Below are 22484 nucleotides of genomic sequence, written 5' to 3'. Positions count from 1 at the left end.
TAGACGATAAACTAGATTTGGCCATGTGTTTGACTGGTCAAATGAGCATGAGCTCTTTTTTACCAATCTGATTGTTAAGTTACACAACCATTAGGAACGCACACTTTATTTACTTAATTGTAAACTTCTTTACTGATTAAAATCGCGAACGCGTGAGTTATAACATGCAGTTTACGCGCTGAACGATCGAACTATAAATGATTTTATTTGCACTCACTCGTGAATTCCATATCTACGCGCACCCATGTATTATCCTGTGTGTAAAAGTGTTGTAATATCGCATGTTAATCGAAATATGTTATGGTTTCGACTGAAAAAGAATGTATTCTGCCGTAAGGAAACGGCTTGAAACATTTGAGGTGAACTGATCAAAGGTACCGGTGGGGGCCAACTGGTAAAGGAGTGGGCGAGCATATTTCATTCTGGGAGAGAACTTGATCGCCAAGGCTGTAAGGGATGACCATGCAATGGGGTGAAACCTCCATAAGCCGTTTCCGCTCGCCACAAACGATTAATCCTCTGACCCAAACAGTGCCAGCATCTATATTCTCCTTCTAGTATCACTCCTGAATGAAAAATTAAGGTCACGTGAATGAAAGAGACGATCACCAACTTTAAAAGTTTTTGATTGTTTAACATATTCTCTTTGTCAGTTCCACAGGAAATACGTAGAGAAATGTGAAGAGAAAATGTATCCTAGTGTCAGGGTGTGAGGGATGGGGGAGGGGGGGGGGAGGAAATAAAGACGCTTTTGGCCGTGATTGTTCTTAGCATGTTCTGAACATCTGACTGAATTCTTACGCCAATTTTAGTCATTAAAACAACGATTCTTCAATAAAAAAAAAATAAGAGTACATATCTATTCTTTGAGGCAGTGTTTTTCCCTGTCTTCAACCGAAAGAAAAATTAGTGACTTTCTAAGCACCAATGCTTGTTGGCACAGATGCTCAATAGCTAGGGTACCAGATTGATGAAAGAGAAACGTTATAACGTAGATGAAGTGACGATGAAAAAACTCCATTTTTGCAATAGAAGACTAATGAGAGCCATTCCCTTCAATCTTATCGCAACAAAACTCTTCTGCTAGTTTTGTACATCCCACAAACTTATGACACAAGGCTTTGCCCAAAACTACATAAGTGCCTTTGGAGCCTTCCTTTTGGTTCCATTCCTTTAACATACTGAAAGCCTTATTTGCCAACCCCTTTTCTTCTTTGAAAGCATCTATTTCGCCGTCTGAGTCGAATCCCAGTCGTCGTGCTAGATTCTCCCACTTGTTGCCAAGTTTCCGGGACAAAGCTTCTAACTCGTCTTTTGATGGTTCACCAGCCTTAAATCGCAAGCCTGAGGATAATGATGGGGACGAAAAAATTAGAAATGGGGTGCTGTAGGGCAATTAGCGAGCATCTATGGCGAATGGTGAATTATTGTATAAACATTAAAAATATATCTTAAGTTTTCTTACAATGAAACCAATATATCAATATATCAATATATCAATATATCAATATATCTGTCGCTACTCTACTCGACTGACGCATGGGTAGCGCCCATTTGTGCACTGCATATGGAAAACGCAGCGAATGGTAAATCCCATATGTCATTACTTTCATTGGCAATCGAGTAATATTAGAAGTAGGAGTAGACTGAAACTAATAATCGCGTGTAAATTGTTATGTATTAATTCTGCAAGATTTGCTGAACCAGTTTCTGTTCTTTGGTCGACTTTTTAATGACGCGCATACAAAATGAGTCCAAAGCAGACACCTGTCACAAGCAAGGCTATCCTCAATTTGCCGTTTATCATTTTTGCGTAAACAGAGCAAACAAAGTCTACGCCGATCTTCTTTGTTGATTTAAGAACCGACAACCATGCATCTTTTTCAAAGTACTTTTCAACGCGGAGAATGTCCACGGTTTCTTCGATTCCTTAAATTTGAGCAAAATGTTAGAATGCCGGTCATTTAGCACAGTCAATGAGCATTTTATCATATGGCCACCAAGTATTGAAATTTTAACTTAACTAAGACGCGATAGAGGGGCACAAGTACCCACTCGAACACAAAAAAGATTACTGGAAAGATAACATTCCGTAACTTTTTCCCATCAGAACCAGAAACTTCCGATTCCTTGAAAAACGCAACTGTTTTCTCTCAATTCCGTTTTCCTTTAAATTTTCGCAACAAAGCAACATGAAAGCGGGACGGCTTTTTCCGAACTGGCTCACGTGAACCTATCCGGCCCTACTCAAGTCAGCTTTCAGTATGGTCTTCTATTGAAATGCGCGAGCGGGGCCAGACGGGTCATATGATGATAGATCTTATTCCTCGGAGAAACTCATGTTGACAAAATGACCTTTCATTTCATAACAAAGGACAAAAGCGCTCGATACTTGTGCAACTCAGGTAAGGCAGATATCATTGAGATAACTCTCACCTCGGGTGACTGCATTTTATTTCATTAATGAAAATTGCGAACAAAACTCACTTCCAACTTGTAGTTTGGGAGCCCATTTGATAGCAGAGACTGGTTAGTCCAACTAGTATCTAGGAGGCACAAGTTTGAAACCTGTTGAGGCCTTTTTGAGGCTTTTTTTTCTACAGAGGCGGCTTTCACTGCAGTTTACTTTTGAGGAATTTTGTTTTGACAGGATGTATTCCGTAAGAAAACTATGCATTAATTTGGGTTGGATTGGTGCTTATCCAACGTTGACGAGACGGGAAATGACGAGGCAAAACCCCTCTCTCAGTATTACTTCACCTTGCGAAGCAGTTTTTCTCTCCTTACAAGCTGGAGCTTCACACGAAGACGGTTCTTCATTCCGGCGCTTCAAACTCGTCCGGACCAAATGCTCAGTAGAACCACCTGTATAATAATAATAAAACGCACTCTTTGACTGCATGTGCCTTCTATTGTACAGTTTTAGAGTGTTGCAGTAAAAAAGTAACTGTGATCCGAAATGCAGAGGGGCTAATGAACAGCTCTTGTCGATGCCAAACTTGTGACAAAAGGAGGACTTGGTTAGAGCAGAGTTTGTACACTGGTAAATTGACAGGCCGGGGACTGGCCGAGAAATTAGTAGAATAGGTACATGTATTACAAGTGCATCAAATTTATTTTAATACAAGTCTTCTCTCACTATGTGAACTACCATTTACATTTTTCTTTTAGATTTGTCCGAAATGACTATAAAAAAAAAAGAAACGTTCTTTCTGTTAAAATGTATAGCCAGTGTAGAAAGAAAGAACCGTTAAAAAGGACATTTGCAACAGTACATGTAAGAGTATATATACCAGTTTTAAATCAATAAGTAACTGTCGCAGAGAAACAAGGAGCTGGACCACGCCTTTTGTTCCCCTTTTGAGATGTCATGCAGTGCTTTCCCAAAACGAAGCGGTTGGTGACAATCGAAATCCATTACTTCATAACAGCACTTCCATTATCTTTGCATTCTACTACATGAGGCGGGCCATTTGCTTTTTAGCAAACTGACATTGACTTAATAATTTGAATATATCAACAAAGTTGAAATGGTAAATTGGCCATCGTTACGATTATAAAAGCTGACGTTTCGAGCGTTAGCCCTTCGTGGGAGCGAATATTCGCTCCGACGAAGGGCTAACGCTCGAAACGTCAGCTTTTATAATCGTAACGATGGCCAATTTACCGTTTCAACTTTGTTGATATATTCAAATTATTTCGTTACCCCCACCGACGCAGCCCCAAACAGTTTCTTTAGAAACTATCAGCCTTTATTCATTGATATTGACTTAGCGATTGATCGAAAAATGTATCTCTGATGAAAAATAACTCACTAATTTGCTTCTTGCGTTCAATGGATTCCAAAGCCTAAAGGGCAAAAGAAGATAGAGGTAACATTACTCGTGCAGTAAGCAGTTAATAAATATGAATAAATATATTTACTTATTTATTTCTTTATTCATTTATTTATTTATCTACTTATTTATTAAGAATATTTAGACAGGGTAGCCAGTTCAGCAAATAGGTGGTTTAAATGGGGCCCTGTGGTCAAGAAATATATGAATGAAAATATTCCTCTCTCTCTCGAAAAACGAAAGAGCCATCATTGTAACTAAAATTCAAAGGTAGCTAGATGATTTTGGAAAACAATAAATTTCAAATACTTCTTTAAGTGTACAAAAATGTAGCTCCCTCAAATGTCGTCATTTAAAGCGCTGCAACCCACAGGAAGCTGATTCAATATTTGCAAAACGCGATACGGCATGAAAATGATAGAGAGGAGTAAGCATTTTTCTTGAACCCTCGCATTCATTTAGAAAAACTGCCTAAAAAATATAAGGCGAATCCTGTGTTTGGCAGAAAGAAAATAAGTTTAAATTCCTCTATCTTCGTTTTCTTTTCATTTGAGTGTTTGTTTCTTGTTGTACCTTTTTATCATCTTGTTACCTAAATTATAGAGAGATCATTCCAGCTAGAGAGACATATCTAAAAGGTTAAGCCTGAGCAAATTCAGGTTTTGATGGGATTCGAACCGGTGAAAAACATCCTACGAAAATGGAGCGTGCGACAGAGCTACCCGCCAACCATGACTTTCAAATTCTCCTCATACAATTTACGTCAATTGAATTAAGTTTTTTTTTCTCACCTGTACCCAAGGAGCCAGCTTTTCTGCAGGATAGTCAGGAACAGCATCAACAGAGTGTTCACAACTCAGGCCAAAGCTTCTTAACAGGATGTAGTCGCCACAGTCAAAATGAGAGCAGCCTTCCTTTTTGTGCAACATGCAAATGCTGGTTCCCTCACGACACTTATCTGGACAAGGTTCACACAACTGGCATTTTACAAACAATTTCATCGTAACTGATCGTAGCCAAGGACAGGTGACGCTTAGCTTAGTCCTGCAATGCTCCAGATGACTGAAAAAGAACAAAAAATGCCAACAAGGGCATCAACAACGCGAAAACCGCAAGTCTGATTCATTGTAACGTACACTTACCAGAAGGTATCCCGCCTTACCAAAAGAGTGACGCCCAAAAAGGTCCTAGATCTAAAAATACTGTCACAAGGATCAGAACGATTTTTAAAAAAGTCAAGTAAATTAAAGAGGGCATAAAGTTTCCCTTTGGTTACAACAACATGGCAATATCTCAGCAATTACTTTAAAAAAAAAAAAAAAAAAAAAAAAAAAACAGAATGAAACGAAATAATACCAGGTATGACTGGGACTTACCTCAATAATTCTTCGCAAATTCGTTTCTCTTCCTTTACATCCGAGTCTCGCGATGTCCAGATTATCAACTGTATCACGGTTTTGTGACACTCTACAGTGAGCTGGTACTCCTTGCTGACATTAAATCGGGCGGCATTTGCAAACAACGAGGGGGGTATACGGGTGCCACATAACCGAGAGGCCCATTTCCAAAAATGTACTACCAGTCTGCAAAACAGCCCGCTTGGAACATAGTTGCTATTAAATGTGAGAAATACAGGCAAAGGGCCATTGCACATGTTCGTGGCTCTTGTATTCTTCTTCGGCGATTCCAACATACATGGAACAAAAAAAGGGTATTTTTCACCTTTGCAGTTCTCAGAGTTGCAAATAACATCAAAGCTTTCCATGATACGAATCAGAGAATTCTTAATATCTTCCAATCCAAGGTATTTAAACGCTCGATCCAGCAACTTCTGCGAAAGCAGTCCCTTTTTTCCAAGAACTTTGAAATCTTTCTGAAAGAAAGGATCGTTCTTCCATTCTGGACTCACCGTTACTATTTCATAAAGTACTTTAATTAACCACTGCGGATCCAGCACGACCAAACCATCTGGATTTTCAGGGAGATCTTGGTAGATAACACTTCCACGAGCTTGCAAAAAGTACAGCAGTTCTTCAACGTCATTGGGGTCATCAAATTGACAAATTCCCCCAGCAATGTCTTCTTTAAAACTTTTTTTACCAACATAATATATTGGCTTATCTCTGCTTACCATTTCGTCGACTTTTTGCTCCACACGGAGCCACTGCATAGGGATTACCTTGTTGATATGCGGCATTCTTTTAGCCAGATCCAATATTTTCACACGCAAAGAAACGATCTGTGGGGCGTCTTCCCTATTTGGATTTGTGTTATCTATAAAGAATGATTCTTTTGAAATATGGTTTAGGGTTGCCTGAAGAGCCACGCTGCAAATGGTTCCCTTCACGGATTCCATTTCTTTGCAAGGATCGCTCACACCATCAGCATGTGTACCCACAAGCACCACAGGAGGTAAAACGTCTCCATCGTTTCCCGAAATTTTCTGAGACTCTGGCCTTCCCAAAGAATGCACCAAGTCGAGCCATCTCATCATGTGATCAAGATTAGTGTCATCGATTTGCGGCGAGTTGACCTCTATTTCATCGCGATTATGGGGTCTTATCCGACATTGCGCAGGAGCACATAATTCCTTGGTAAGATCTGACACTAGGACATATACGGCTTCGGGCGATAGGAAAATGGGATGAATGGCATGGTATACTGCCTGGCCGGCGAAATCCCAAACAACAGGCCATATGCCCTCACTGTGTTCGGGACCACGCTTTATGATGGATAGTACTCCCTTGGGAATTTCATCTGGATTTTTTTCAATCTTGACATCCTTGGTATCTAATATTGATCATTTGTCAGTACTCGCTTAGACCAAACATGCTGTTTTCAAACTTAAGGTTTTAAAAGACCTTAAGTGCAAACAACATGAAGTGGAACATCAGTCAGTATTATTCATTACACTGCATTATTCTAATACCCTGGACTAGGTGTTCAAAAGAATCATTTTCCAGCAAACTGAATGTATCTTCATCCAATGCACGAGCCACTCTCTAAGAGGAAAAGGACGTTTTTCGGGTATTTCATCAGGTTTTCGCTAACTTTTGACCTCCAGATACCTAACATTGACATTTTATTTAGTTTTTCCGTTGCTTAAACTCTTAGTTCATGTGCAAACAAAATACGAAATCAGACCGGTTCAGCTTAATATGATCTTTTACCCCAGGACCTAGTGTTCAAAGCATTGGTAATGCTAGCCTTAGTGACTGAACTTTTATCTACTGAATATGCACCCAAATTTACAATAGCTTCGCCTCTCTCGATGTAAACACTTGCCCACTTCTTTTGCAACCTGAGCAAAAAAAAAAAAAAAACATAAAAATGGCTGCATTCCAGAAGGTGGCGCTTCTAATTTTGCGTGGTTTCACGCGAGTGTATGGGCAGAAACTTTACGGGCTTTACGCACCCAAAATAATATGTTTACGTTACAGAGCTGTGGCTTACCAATGCTTGGAGTGACTTCCTCAGGGTGATGTGGGTCGAGATCTGCCAAGGAAAATAATGGTTATGATAAATCACCCTCATCAATACTGTCATTTCAACATATATGCAATATATCAATTATGCGTTATTAACCAAGCGTGGGGTCAAGATGGCCTGATATAGGCCGACTTCTTTTTTTGCATTTTTATGGACCGCTAACCCTCATAAGATTACGGGACACTGATGGAAATACACCTGTAAGTAAAAGAATTGATTTAGTTACCTCTCTAGTAGTTAAAAAAGTCCTTTGATTCTGTAAAGAAGCTATAGTTAATGTCAGGGCTAGTGAGCTTAGGCTTACCATTTATTTCAATGTCTTCTTTTGAGGTAACAGATTTGCGCCTTGGGTTGTAAACTGCAGATGTAAATAAAGATATTAAAAAATTGATTTCTTCAATTCTAGTTATCTTTTCTGAGCTAAACGGACAATGGTCCAGGCTTCCCATTAGGCAGAACCTGGGTCGATTAAATTCTTCAATTAATAAAAATCTAATGCAATACTGAAAGTTAAGAACTGCTACGGACACGAAAGCAACCAAACGAAAAAACCGAGAGGGGAGAACAAACTAGAAAGAACACTAAAATATAACTATGAGGCAATCGCTTCCTTGACGATAAAGGTTACCTGAGTGCTCACTGGAAGGAGGAATAAGAAGGGGGTCACCAACAAGGTGGTGACTTGCACGTTCTTCAGTCGCTTTCTTTGCAATTGTAGGTTCGCCTCTTGTTTTATTTCCTACTTCAGTAAGCGGTTGAGCCCTATCGGATCGTTTTTTAGAGTTGCTGAGTATCTCTTTTGTAATCTCTTCTGCGCACTTGTGGTCAAGTGCACTTGTGTTTTCAAGAGCGGCTGGGTTCCTCCATGCCCCTTCTCCTGCGCTCTTGACAGGGGAAATCATTTCAATGCCATCAGTGCTGGCTTCATCTTCGTCAAATGCTTCACCTCTGAGGTATCTTCTAAGACTTGTCTTACCGGTACGGTCCTGACCAATCAACACAATCTTGGTACGTCTATCGTAAGTTTGCCCTTTCTCTAGTGCTCTCCTGTATGCTCTAAGTCCCACTGGTCCCTTTGCCTTCATGTAGATGGGGAATGAATCTGCAAAAGTTCAAATAGAAATAAAAATCAATTCATTTTCTCCCTCTTGAATCTAAACAAATCCAGAGGTAATTAGAGTCCAATGAGCACCTAAAAGCAATCTTATGTAGTGAACAGGAGAAGCCTATTGTCACAAGGACCTCGTGATGATATTCCTCCCTAATCTCTTTCAGAATGTTAATTGGTACCTACAATCCCACTCTAGAAAGCACTCCGAAAACCATATCAAAATCCAGCTAAGTAGTGAGTGCAATAGGCTACGACAAAACAGAGAAATGTTTCAAAAGAAAGGTTGCTTTAACTTATTTTGCGCCACCAGAAAATTACATGAGAATAAACAAAGTCATAAAGTAATTTTCATTCGTTTTGATTTGGTTTCTGACAAAGAAAGCGACACTTTTCTAGTTTCGAGGCACTGTTTACAATGTACATAGAAGATACAGAGTTCAAAAAGCATGGTGCCCGAGAATTTAGGCATGATACTTGCATGCAATTGTATTCTCCTTGAATTGCAAGTTTAGTGATATATAATGGTGTATTAGTTGGGTGCACTCTAGAGGACATCAATGAAGGTCAAAATTCACATAGAGATACTGCATAGAAAGCCCAAATGAAAGTAAATGAAAATGACATGCAAATGAAATAGGTTTCCTTTGACTCAGGACAAAGGCGTTAATGCAAAAGTACCGGTGTACATGTTGGTACCATTCGCTCCATTCTTTAGTCGCTACAACGCCATGAAATCCTATGTTTCAGAAGGCAAATCCAATTAAGTCAACGTAAAGCAAGCTAGGGGCTGGCTCTCCAATTCGACCACTTGTATTTGCTTGAAAGCTTCATCAGTTTCTTTCTAAAACGTGTCCGAAGCGATCAAAAACAAAGTCCTTAAACTTCCCTGTTCTTTGCATGACATTGCAAAAGTTACGAGTGACATAAGAAAGGAAAGGGGGACCTACTGCTTGTCTGTCAGAGGCAAGACAACAAAACAAACAATCTAAAATGACGACAAATTTTCTTTGCTCTTCTGAGATATCTGAAATAGTAGGTATAACACCAGAGTGCAATTCGGCGAGTTCTTCCCACTTCCCCAAATATTGCAGAAGATAAAACACACCACCAGTAGCTTCGGATGATGACGTCATTTTCTGAGTTTCGGTAGGACTTCAAAAGTTACTCGTTCCATCGTCTCAGTTTGAGCTTGCGTAAATCTGAAAGTCTGCTCGCAACTTTCTTTACCTTCAAAGACGTTCACAGCATATTTTACTGACTTTTTTGTGTTTTCTGGAATAGCATTTCCGAAAAGCGTTTTTAAGTCACAATCACTGGGCTCGAAAAGACAAGATTGTTTTTCCTCCATGTCAAATATTGAAGACAACAAGGTAAAATTCTTGAGCTGGCTTTCTTTTGTTGATTTCTTTTTCTTTTAGGAAAAAAAATCGTCGGGGGATTTTGCATTACGTGAAATAAAGAAGCCACTTAAATCTCGCGAAAATTAAAAATTGGGTTAAAATCTAAACTACTACTACGCTAATTACTCGCTAAATCAGTGGCCATAAAAACCTTTTTCCCGAGCGTTGACTCACCATCATCATCATCGACACTTTCTGGCCTACCTCTGAACCTTGCTCCGTTTTCTTTCAGCTCAACCTTTGTAAGAGGTAGACAAACAAGGCAACAACATTAGCCGCAGCACCAATTATGTGTAACGCTCAGCTTACATAATCTCACACAAGATAAATATTTAAAGCACCCCACTTTTCCCGGGCCAAGTATTTCGGAGACTCAAGTTTTCTTAGCAATGGCATAGCTGTTTTGCCCACGTACTGTAACAATCAACTCACACTTTCTCAAACGTGATAAACATTTGAAGATTTTTTATCCATATAAACTGGGATGTATATATATTGGGTTTTTTAATTCAAATAGCTACAGGAGAGTTAGCTGGTGAAATTATGTTTTACAATGGGTAAATGTTCTCATAACAACCAAACAAGCAACTAGATGAGCGAAAGTCAAACAACTCTAGATATTTGTTTTTGATGCTTCACTTTTCGCCCTGTAGTCTTCTTCTTCACGTTTGTAAAAGCAGAGCTTTTCTTTCAATGCAACCTTTGCAATAGTTTCTTCACCTCTCTTGAAGTTTCAAAAGTTTCTAGTTTCTTAAGTTTTGAGATTACAAGGAAGATGTACCATTTCCGCATTCCTTGAAGAAAAAAGAACGCCCACACAAGACAAGACAGAAGACAAGACAAGACACAAGACAAGACAAGGCACAAGACAAGACACAAGACAAGACAAGACAAGACACAAGACAAGAGAAGACACAAGACAAGACAAGACACAAGACAAGACAAGACAAGACACAAGACAAGACAAGACACAAGACAAGACAAGACACAAGACAAGACAAAACACAAGACAAGACAAGACAAGACACAAGACAAGACACAAGACAAGACAAGACACAAGACAAGACAAGACACAAGACAAGACAAGACACAAGACAAGACAAGACACAAGACAAGACAAGACACAAGACAAGACAAGACACAAGACAAGACACAAGACAAGAAAAGACAAGACAAGAAAGCAGCGAGTAAAGAATGCAGACCTTTTTTTCCGGTGATGACAATAAGAATTACTCATCAAAAAGATATTTTTTTTCTTCAGCGATGTCACAGAAACATGGGAAGTAGCGTTAAGTGTGCAAAGAATCAACTCCACAGTGTGTAACAAATTGAACTTAAAAAAACACTAGTTTTAGGATTTATACGTGACCAGGAAGAGACAAACACGTACGATAGTAAGTTTAACAACTTCATCATCAACACTGTTGTTCTCTAATTTACTTTAAAAATGAGCTTATTTGACGCTCGTCAAATAATTAAACGCAAACAAAAGTATTCCACAACAACAAGACAAGCAAAACAATTTCAACAACTAAGATTGCGTAAAGAAGTTTGGTTAGTGAAGTCATCTATTTTTTCCGTCTCTCGTGTAAGGCGTAGCTAAACAAGATTTCTCTTTTAAGATTTCGCCAAAACACAGACGCCAATCAAATGAACTCCCAAAGTTTTCAATTGTTGTATAATCAAGAAACCTCCTACCATAAGGGAAACTTCACCTATTTTACTGGAAACTGCATGTGAGTAGTTTCGAAGTTTTGAGAGCTTAATTTTTTCTGCCTTAATTTAATCTTCAGCATTTTTCCTACAAATCATTTTGAAACAAGCAACACATGAGCCATAAAAGTACTTAACGTGGGCTGGTCATTCCTTACCCGAAGAAAAATAAAAAAATAATAATTTTTTAACCTTTCACGCTTACACGCGACGGGTTTTACTCCAAATCATTTCTCCACTAGCAAAACTGTTTGTTTTGCACGAGATTATTTTCATCCCTGTCTAGTTACGTAACATCCCTTGGGGCATATATCTATAAAATTAAACACGCGCTTCGAAACTTCAGAGGGTACGCTATTTCGTTCATAGTCCCTAGGAACGAACAGAGCAAGAATCGTAACACGAATACAAGGTTTACAGCGGGAAAGGAATACAGAGTTGTAAGTACAATTAAAAGATATTTGCTGTTTGAATTAGTTCAGGGACATTACGGCAGAGTGCCTACAAACGATTGTAATTTGTCTGTTTCAGTTTGACTCTATATGCTTCTAGAGAGAAGGAGTGCAGAACTAAATTCTACATATTTCCCAAGCTGATGAGGCCTATTACAAGTTCAATACACTGTTACACGACTGAAAGTTAGACAACTCTAGATATTCCTTTTTGATAATCCGGGGTTGTCGTTGTAATGTTTTTCTCAGCTTTACTAGAAGCATAGAGTTTTCCTTTCCCTTAAACCGTACTATTCTGACAAAACTCCATGTTTGAAGCAAATGCGAGACACCTAGTAAATAATAATGATAAAAAACAAAACAAATCAAAAACAACTTCAAGGTTCACACTTGTGCTCCGCTCAACTAACGCCTCCTAACCTATCATTTCATGACACACCAGTTAATTGTCTGTTTTTTTTTATATAAGAAGGATAATGCAGCATTTCCGTATTCCTCGAAGCAAACAAAAAACGCCAACACTCCACAGGAAAGGCTAGACGAGCACCGAATAAGGTAGGCAGATGTTTTATTCTAGTGATCGTAATAAGAGTTTCACATAAAAAAGTTGTTTACGTTCAGCGATGTCACAGAAACATGTACACAGAATCAACTCCACGGTGTGTGGTAAATTGAAGTTTAAAACTTATTTTGTTAGGATTTACGGGAGACCAAGCAGAAACAAACATACGATAGCAAGTTTAACAACTTCATTATCAACAATGTTGTTCTTTAATTTTTCTTCAAAAGTGAGCTTATGCGACGCGAAAGACCGATAGGCCCCGATTTCTGACCGAGTTACACAACACGAGCAGAGTAGCCAAAGGAGAAAAGAATCCAACTGATAAATAAGAATAAGGAAACCATTGAAGAGCGAGTAAATTATAACACAGTGCCGAGTTTGACTAATGGTCGCGTGTCGCGGGTCGCGCCTTTTAAAATGATTTGTTTTGCTTTTTAGTTGTTTATTGGCGGGGTTCTTAAATAAAATCCCAAATAATCACATCCCACAAAAACAACACAAGCCTAAAAACTTCAAAAATTAAACTCTGGATTACCCAAATAAATTTTGTCAGTGAAAAATTCTCACAATTCCTCTTTCCTTGTTTCCCTATGTAAGGCGTAACTACAGAAGATTTCTCTTTTAATATTACCTCAAAAAGAAAGGCCGATGAAATGAACTCACAAAGTTTATCAGAAAAAATTTCACCAAGCCTAGTTCCATTAGGACAACTTCATGTACTATACTGGACACTACCAACAGAAAACATGTAGTATTCAAGTCTTGAAAGCTAAATTTGTTTCTTTCTTCATTCAATTTTCAAAATATTTTTCCACAAAACATATCCAAACAAGCAACGATGTCACGGAAACATGGAAAGCAGCGTGAGGTGTACACAGAATCCGTTTTACTGTCTGCCAAACTGAGGTTAAAAAATATCATTGCTCAGGATTATTTAATGGACGATTGCAAGACCAAGTTGAGACAGAGACTTACGAGATTCACTCAAGAAAAATTCATTATTTGCAATGTTTGTCTTTGATTTTTCAAAACAAAATAGTGTTATCATGGAGACCTAGGAGACCAGGAGGCTCTACCAGGAACTGACAGAATTACTCAACACGAGCAAATAATCCAAAGAAGAAAAGAATCCAACTGATAAAAAGTATAAGGAAACCATTCAAGTCCCAGTAAACTATAACACCGTACCAGTTCCGTTAAAGAAGACAATCATTACACCTTCAACTTTTGTAGAATTATTTCCTATCATCTGCACAAACCTTTAAGACGTGAAGATATGACAATAGAATCAACGCGACTTTCACTTAAAAAACCAATTCGGATTTTAAAAAAGGAAAAAATCCCTTTTCTTTGCTCATTTATATTTTTTGGGGTTCACGCTCCCTGATAGCTAAAGCGAATAAATGCCCGCATAGAATGTAGGGAACAACTTCATCGAATTCAAAGCACGTATGGGTTGAACAATCCTTTCTCGTTGAATAATCAAACCCAAATAAAAGCATCCCACAATAATAACAGAAGCCGAACAATTTCAAAATTCAAAATTGATCCGAGGAGCTTGGTCAGACAAATATTCTCACAACTCGTCTATTTTTTTCTCTCTCAAGTAAGGCGTAACTACACAAGCAAAGCAAAGGTCAATCGAATGAACTCCCAAAGTTTTTAATTATTGTGTAATCAGGAAATATCAAGTCATTTGGAAGTCCCTAAATTTAATCTTCGTAATCTTTTTCTTCAAATCATCTTTGAACAAGCTACGCATGAGCCATAAAAGTAGTTAACGTGGGTTTGTTACGGTCTCCATCTACAACATCGGCTCCTAACGTCGCAAAATAGAAAAAGAAAATTCTGAAAACAGTGACTGTTCCTGAAGACTGTATTCTTTCTCACTAAAAATAATCTGATTAATTGAGTTCAAAGCAAGTTATTGGAAACATTATCAAGTGCTCTGCTGAAGAGCATCTAAACAAAAATTAGATGCATAACAACTGAGTGAAACAACAAAAAGGCACTTACATCGTAATCGGTGACGACAGGAATGTTGCTCTCATTTACTGCTGTATACAACTCTTCACATTCTGTCCTTGTCATCTGAACACCTGTCAGGTGCAGGTGCACCAGCTCAGGAACACTGCTGAGATGTTGGACCAGATCCCTGACCCCGCGGCCAAGTGGATTGGAATCTAGATCAAGAAATTGTAGCACTGGTACATACTTTAGAGCATGGGCCAGTGCTGATGCTTCATCTTCACCCATATTTGTATTCTTCAGGTCCAGGTTAGTCAGATTGGGTACATTGTTCAGGTTCTTGGCCAGTTCAATAATCCCGTGACGCAGGGCATTGTCGCGTATATTCAGTTTTTCTAACTTGTTTAAGTACTTTAATGAGGCAGCCAGTGCCGCACATTCCTTTTCTCCCATTTGTAAATTCGCCAACTCTAATTCCGTCAACTGTGGCACGTGATGAAGATTCTCAGCCAAATGACTCACACCTCTGTGTAAAGGGATGCACCACAGATGGAGCTCACGCAAATTTGGAGAATGCTGCAGTGAGTCAGAGATAAAAGCAGCACACTTTTCTGCTATATTGATGTTGATAAGTTTTAAACTGTACAGATTGTCAGTAAAATTAATTCCGTTAATCGCGCTCTCAATCAATTGATCAAAGGCTTCCTCCTCCTCCGACCGCGATCGTCTCCATATAATTAGAATTTTTCGAGGAGCTGTTACTAAAGGCAACACGTTCTTCAACAGAACAGCTTCCTTAACTGTGTGAACCCAAATGTTAACTTTTCTCACCAGTGACAAACAGTGGTTCTCAGTCAAAGGTACATCAATGTTGTTGTTTTCGTTATTTACTAAATTATTCAGAGGTGGCTGAGAAGAGCAAACCGGCGCTGATATCAGTTCAGGAAGTAATTCAGAATGAAAATCCTCATCTGTTATGTCAATTAGATCGACAAAGTTTCTCCCCCCGGATTTTTTGAGAAAAGAGTTCCCAACGAGTAAATCCGCGTACTTTTGTACATCTTTACGTTCTCCAGAAGACGTTAAAACGACCGCGTTCAAGTCTAACATTATTGATAGAACATCATCGGGAAAATGTTCAATCAGCCGCCTCTCTTTAAAAAATAAATAGTTTGGGAAACTGCTGACAGATTTGAAGAAGTGTTCTACAGCAGCCGTAGACGTGTTTTTTCCCGTAAGTAACACAACATGGTTAACACATGAGAGAAATGCAGAATACACGGCTGTTCTGTCTGAGGCTGGACAAAAAAACAAACAATCGACACAGAGTAGAATAAACTGTTGTTGTTCGTGAGACAAATCATCTTTAGAAGGTGTCTTGGTGAACTGGTAATTTGTGAGACCTTCTTTCTCTCCAACGTCATGTAGATGATCAAAAAGAATCCCGGCAGCTTTTAATGACAACTCACATGCGAATTTTAGCACTTCAGCCATCTTCCTTGATTTCTCAAACGTATCCATTCCTGACAGGCAGGTGACAGTTCCATTCTTCTTCACGGTCAGTTCTTCGACAACGAACCAGGCGGCGAGAAACTCCTGGACAGACTTATGAAGAAAATAAACGATCTTCTCACGGTTCAAAGCGGAACGTTTGGAAACTTGAAAAAAACCCACTCGTATTAGCTTCTCGAAGAGATCACCATGCCCACATTTGCTGAAGTCAAAATGAAGACGGTCCTCCAAAAGAGCATCATATGCCAGTTTTCCTATTTCGTAAAGTTCCTCTTGATATTCATATATGCTTTTACCTGTTGCGACGTTGTCTGCATCTTTTGTAAGCATGTGATCCAAGAGAGTCTGAAGAAATCCTAAGTAAATGTGCGCACGAGATGTAGATAACTGATACTTTTTCTCCTTCCAGAGAAGACACAACACCAACAAGAAAAGCGGTATTTCTGCCATCTCTTCGAGGTTCTGCTTCTTCAGGTAGTCAAGTAACCCTTCAACGTTCTCCTCATCAGCAAGAATCTTTCTTGCGAACTGTTTCTTTTGTTCCCTGCTATCGAACCCGTTCAGTTCAAACCGAGCATGACTTGGCACTCCAAGCTCATCTTCTCTCACTGGTCGCGTTGTGATCATTACACAACAGTCTCTCAGTTGACCGCCTCTCCAAATCTGGTGAACTGGGGATGACTTTCCACCGCTGTACTCGTCATATCCGTCAAAAATAAGCAGCACTTTCTCCTGGTTCTGACGAACATATTCATACAAGTTATTGACTGCCTTCGGGTCATCAGCAGACAACAGTTCAGCGGTTTTCAACATAGTAGAGAGGTCCGGAATATCACAAACGTCTCGCAACTTGATTAACAGTAAAAGAGAAAACTTTCTGAGGTACTCCTTTTTGCCATCTGCCCAATCTACAGCTAATTTTTGACTGAAAGTAGACTTTCCTATTCCAGGTCTTCCATACACTAGAATTCGTCTACGGATGGGATGACGTTCGTCACCTTCAAATACTTCACTGATGTCTCCCTCCCTTTTTTTCGTTGCCCCGTCAGGTTTTCTGTGATCTTGTAATAACGTCAATTGTATGTATATGCCACTAATGTGTACCGTGTTGTCTGGGTCCCATGGTGTTATTTTCACTTGACACATGGTGCTGTAAAACTTTCGCAGCTGGTTCTGGCACCATTCCAAACATTGCATCGCAGAGGAATCTGTAGACAAAAAAAACAGCTTCCTAAATTTTTGGTAACTCTCAAATTGAAGAGAACATAATCATTTCTAGACTAGAGTTTTTCATCAGTTTAGAGGCTGCATTTTTATCAACTCTAATTTGTAACTTCAGTAAAACTTACTCTTCAAATCTGGGAGTAAATAGAATGAATCATATTGTCGTTAGTCATATAATTCTATATTTCCCTTTATCTGGGCATTACGGTCCCCCCTTTACCTGAGCATTATCCCCCATTCCCTCCCCCCCCCCCCCCCCCCGCGGTCTTCGATCCTCCTGTGAAAATGAGGAGTGTGAGCTCATTTCATGAACAGCGGCGGGTAATGTCCTATGGTGAGCCTACTGTTCCGGTACGCAAAACTGAACCAATGCAAAATCTACTAAGGAAAACACTGTTTTGATGTGTGACAAGTGAAAGAATTTACGGTACAACTTTATTTTTAGAAAAACAACTTAGGGAAACCCTTAAATCTTCTAGAAACTGCGCAATCCTTAAAGCCTCCTGTCTGAAACTCAGAAGCTGAATGCAGATTCTAAAAGTTATAAACTGAAGTCCTATGCGATAAGTACCTTTCAGCTTTGAGCGCTTTTTGTCCTGGTTCAGTGACTCGCTTGATGACTTCCTCTTTCCACCTGGCAAAAATTAAGTAAAGTAATTAAGCACGAAAGACAGTTCAATTGTACATGTACAGTTATGCAGAAGTCATGATGGCAGAAAGCATGAATTAACCCAATTTTTTTACACAATCTGCCAAGAAGAAGTCAGCGAGAAACACGCCAACTTCGGAGCAGACACATATAGCATGAATGACAGCTTAAAGTCAAAAGTATTATGTTCTGTGTGTATTACTTTAGTTATTTAGCTTCATATAAAATAGAATTATTAATATTGTCATTAGTCATATTATTCTACTTTTCTGTTGATCTGAGCACTACACTGTTTTATTCTTTGACTCCAATTGCACCGCATTCTCCAGTATAGTCTTAGATTCTCCCGTGAAAATGAGGAGTGCGGGCTCATTTCACGAACAGGGCGGGTAATTCATCTGATGGTGAGCTTAATGTTCCGGTGCACGAAAATGAATTAATGCAAAATCTAATAAGGATTATACTGACTTTGATCTGTGTAAAGTGATATGGTTCACTGCAAAACTTTATCTTTAGAAAACAAAATCATGGAAAACGTTAAACCTTATAGAAACTGTGCAATCCTTGAATTCTGAAGTCCCTGCAATAAAAAAAAGTACCTTTCAACTTTGAGCGCTTTTTGTCCTTGTCCATTGACCCGCTTGGTGACTTCCTCTTTCCACCTTGTAAAAATAAGTACTGTAACTAAACATGCTGTCCATCAATTAAAATATCTTAAAGAAAAGAAAACCAAATAGAAAGAGTTGACATAGCCACAAAGCGTTTGAGACCGACGGAACATGCCATCACAAGTGGTTTAAACTACTGATATTTGAACACTGAGTCCTAACCTTGACTGGAAAGCTCTATTATTAAATCAGTGTCGCTGTAGAGGTTATACAAATGCAGAACTGGGAGGAATTTAACACGTGTGTGATTCTCCTTACCTCTGCCCGAGAAATTCAACATTTTTAAATGCTGAATTTTAACTGCAGTCTGTTAAAACTTATAAAACTGCAGCCTATGCTATAATTGGGCTAAAAGACTCTTCATTCAAATATATACCTGCTATTTTGTCAGACGAGGCCTGTGACTGATGGGAAGACTGGGCACTAGAAGAGGATGGTTGTACCGGAACGTCTTTGCTCGGTGCTGAAAGTTGTCTGTCAGTTGAATTATCTTCAAGAACAGAAAACCAAACAGACAGCAGTTAGACAGCCTCGTGAGGTTAGGAAAAGAACATGGCACTACATTTAGTTCAAACCACCATCATTCTAAAACTGTGTCCTAACCTTGCTTGCTAAGCTATTTGCTCAAACAAATGTGGGTGGAAGATTTCTACAAATGCAAATCTACGTAAGTGAGGAATTGGTGCCATGCATTTAATCTCTTCTACCTCTGCCTAGAAATTCAACATTTTTCGTACACTAAGGAGAAGCACCATGCTGTAATTGGGCCAAAATTACTACTCTTGGAAGTCTTAACGGACATACTGTGAATTTGTAGACAATGACAGTGGCTCAAGTGATGTAAGTAATATAGCACTTTACTGTCTTTATGTCATCAATGATAATTTGGTTTCATCAACTCAGTTGATAACATAAAATACCCACCGTAAAGAGTTTCTAAAACTCACCTTTTGAGAGTTCGCCCTTAGTGTGACCGCACAGAGAAATGTGGATGGTGTGTGGTTTATATCATGGGGGTGCAGCAGGGGAGCTTACAACGCAGGAGATTCTACATGTAAATGTCTACATCATTCTACAGTTGAATTATGGGGGTCAGAGGTCTTCTTTCCCGGGGCACAAAATTTTTCAAAAAGTTTAAAAGCATTCCACCATCAATATTGAGCAGATTCAAAACCCGCACAGATAATAACCCACACGGATAATAACCTGCACGGATAATAACCCGCACGGATAATAACCAGCACGGATAATAACCCGCAAGGATAATAACCCGCACGGATAATAACCCTCACGGATAATAGCCCGCACGGATAATAACCCGCACCGAGAATAACCCGCACGGATAACCCGCACGGATAACTTAGAGCTCCTGTATGTTGAGTTGAGGTAAGCGTCATTATTTAATTTGTCAGCTTTTGCTAACTCAGCAGAACATCTATTAACAAAGCAAGTGAAAATTGCTGACAAACATGTAACATTTCTGATCCAAGAGCTGTTCTCATTGATCAGCACATGATGATAAATCATTAATCATGTTTTTAATTCAGTTTAGGTAGAGACTTTGGTGATTCGGTTCCAGCAAATTCATTTAAAACAAAACTAAACAGCATACAAGGACAGCTAGTAACTGCAGGCAAATAAACTGTAACCATGAAAACAAAGTAATGCTAATCTGTTTACCTTTGTAATGTGGCCAATCATCAAAAATGCTGCATTTATTTAGAATGCTGACAACAAGAGAGGCTGCTGTGACACTGGCGAATGTTTTCCAGCTTTCTTTTACTTCAGATCCATCTGCGTAACCTGAAATACCCTTGACGACAACCCACTCCATTTTCAGATCATGTGCTGCACTGTAAACTCCTGAGACAAGAAATGACAAGCTTTCATAAATACCACAACAACTTTGCCCCAACATCTATTGCTTTTTACCTTTACCTTTGTTATCAAAGATTTGTAGGAAACTGGAGACATATTTTGGAAAGTCACCCTGCATATATAATGCTGCAGAGTTAGTCCCTCCAGCAAGAACTTCTCTCAGTTTCCACACCATTGGGATATTAAAACTGTAACTCTTACTCTCTCTACATGTACATGAAATGCTAGTTAGTTCATCAGTATTGGCATCTCTACTCAGTCTGGGTGTAGAGACATATTGTGAGAGTAAAGCATCCCAGTCAAAACTATGAGACATGACTTCAGCCCAAGTCTTAACCCCAGACCTTTTGACCTGAAGTCCAGCAAGTTGACAATCAAGCCAGTGCATCTCTCATCACCAGCAGGAAAATTTACCCTCCACAACTGATATTATGAAAGTAAAAACTCTCTTTTCAATGATTAAATTATATCCCATTATCTCTGTCATTATACTGTCAGTAACATTTACTTCAAACAGAAAGAGATCTCACCCTCCCCTTCTGTTTCAATTGCAATTGCTCCAGGAAATGACTTCACAAGTTGGCCACTGCGCCTCTCAGCTTGTACAAGTTCAGAACCACTCAAAATCTCACCACGGTGGACTTCAACTTTTCTTTCTTTAGGATATTCTAGGGGTGGATTCCAACCAAAACCTGCATATTTAATGAGATCAGCAATGTCTTTGCTGACAGGAGCTTTGAACCCCCAAAATTCCATGCCATCCTTTGTAAACGTCTGATAGGAAGAGGTGGGGAGTTTTTCTGATAGAACCACATCCCCCAGCTTTGTTGTTTCCTGATTCATACCACTACAGTGGCCCACAGAAAAGACAGCCTTTGGTCTCAACTGGGTGACAGCATTTTTTACAACAGTCAAAGAACCACCAGGAGCTTTAGAACCCTCTGAGCATCTCATCAAAGCAACTTTCAGTTTAACATCTTGATCTTCACCAATGCTGCCAAAGTATACATGACCAAACCCTTTACAATAGCTTGTGAATGGATCAACAATGTAATAGTAGCAACTTAAGAACTCACAGTCCTTCACTGTTAACAACAGAATGTCAATTGGGAGTTCAACATCTTTCCAATCTTTAAAAGTCTGGGTTAGTTCACTTATCTCTGGAAGATTAATACTGATCTTTGGTGGGTCACCGTAACTGTTCTTTGAACTACTCTCTTCAGTTCTCACAGTTACTGACATTGTCAATCAGCTTCTGGAAAAGAAAAAAAGGGAAAATTGAATTATGCAAAGTATCAAAAGGTAATGTATAGTTTACCATAATTATTATTTGAGCTTGATAACCTGTGCCCAGCATAACATCTTGCCTCTTTCCTCAGCTTTGAATTGATGCAGCTGTAAAAGTTCATTCATTTCTGAAGTCACTTGAAGGATTACAATAGAAAATCAAAGTACCAAAACTTTGCTTTTGAACTACAGTCATTTTGATAATCTCCCATCAAGACTTGGAAAGTGATAGGTTCAAGCAAGAGAAACAGTTACTTGATGAAGACCCAAGTAATCTAACAATGTAACACATCTCATTTTGCAAATAAATAAGGCTCAAATTGCCTTCTGAAATATCAAGTGCACAGAACTCACTCAAAAGCATTTTGATAGACTCATTGAAGGACTGGAGAGAGTGACACCAAAAGCTTACAACTTTTTGGAAAAAAGCTGGTGGTGCTGATGAAGAAGGTTTAAAAAATAATGAAAGAATGAACAAAATTGCCAAAAGTAAGTGAACAGGAAAAAAAACCAACAAACCAACAAAGACAAGTTCATGTTTAAGAAGCAGAGGTTCAATACTGCAGACACATTTTGACTTCTGAGGTACCCTTACTGGCTATCAAATCTGGCCAAGGTCAAGGCTATTACCCAGTTGTCATTATGCCACCTAGTGAAACTCACATTCTAAGATTGCTTGGAATGATCAACTATCTGGGCAAGTTTGTCTTGGATAGTTATTTCTGATATGTCAGA

The 22484-nt window shown here is 39.0% G+C and overlaps 2 protein-coding genes across 2 annotated transcripts in view; both read right to left on the bottom strand.

Annotated features, from left to right (window-relative positions):
• LOC148735972 (NLR family CARD domain-containing protein 4-like) overlaps positions 1-22484 on the bottom strand; it is a 100204-nt gene that overhangs the window by 23247 nt on the left and 54473 nt on the right. The gene's annotated exons all lie outside the window — the stretch shown is intronic.
• The window catches only part of LOC111344665 (uncharacterized), a 39638-nt gene continuing 17244 nt past the window's right edge, over positions 91-22484 (bottom strand). The window contains exons 4-19 of the mRNA XM_088751673.1: positions 20993-21717; positions 20265-20447; positions 18961-19074; positions 18516-18578; positions 17839-17901; positions 14580-17251; positions 10011-10074; positions 7954-8427; positions 7630-7683; positions 7290-7331; positions 5213-6626; positions 4628-4898; positions 3816-3849; positions 2761-2865; positions 1203-1344; positions 91-566 (exon numbers count right to left, since the gene is read on the bottom strand). Of these exons, the coding sequence (XP_088607799.1) occupies positions 542-566; positions 1203-1344; positions 2761-2865; positions 3816-3849; positions 4628-4898; positions 5213-6626; positions 7290-7331; positions 7630-7683; positions 7954-8427; positions 10011-10074; positions 14580-17251; positions 17839-17901; positions 18516-18578; positions 18961-19074; positions 20265-20447; positions 20993-21704 (6432 nt within the window). The 5' untranslated portion in view covers positions 21705-21717 and the 3' untranslated portion in view covers positions 91-541. The remainder of the gene's footprint in view (positions 567-1202; positions 1345-2760; positions 2866-3815; positions 3850-4627; positions 4899-5212; positions 6627-7289; positions 7332-7629; positions 7684-7953; positions 8428-10010; positions 10075-14579; positions 17252-17838; positions 17902-18515; positions 18579-18960; positions 19075-20264; positions 20448-20992; positions 21718-22484) is intronic.

This window comes from Stylophora pistillata, chromosome 3 (genome assembly GCF_964205215.1).
Source record: "Stylophora pistillata chromosome 3, jaStyPist1.2, whole genome shotgun sequence".
Lineage (NCBI taxonomy): Eukaryota > Metazoa > Cnidaria > Anthozoa > Scleractinia > Pocilloporidae > Stylophora > Stylophora pistillata.
Note: the sequence above shows the minus strand (reverse complement) of the source record. Positions and strands in the feature narration are given on the sequence as shown.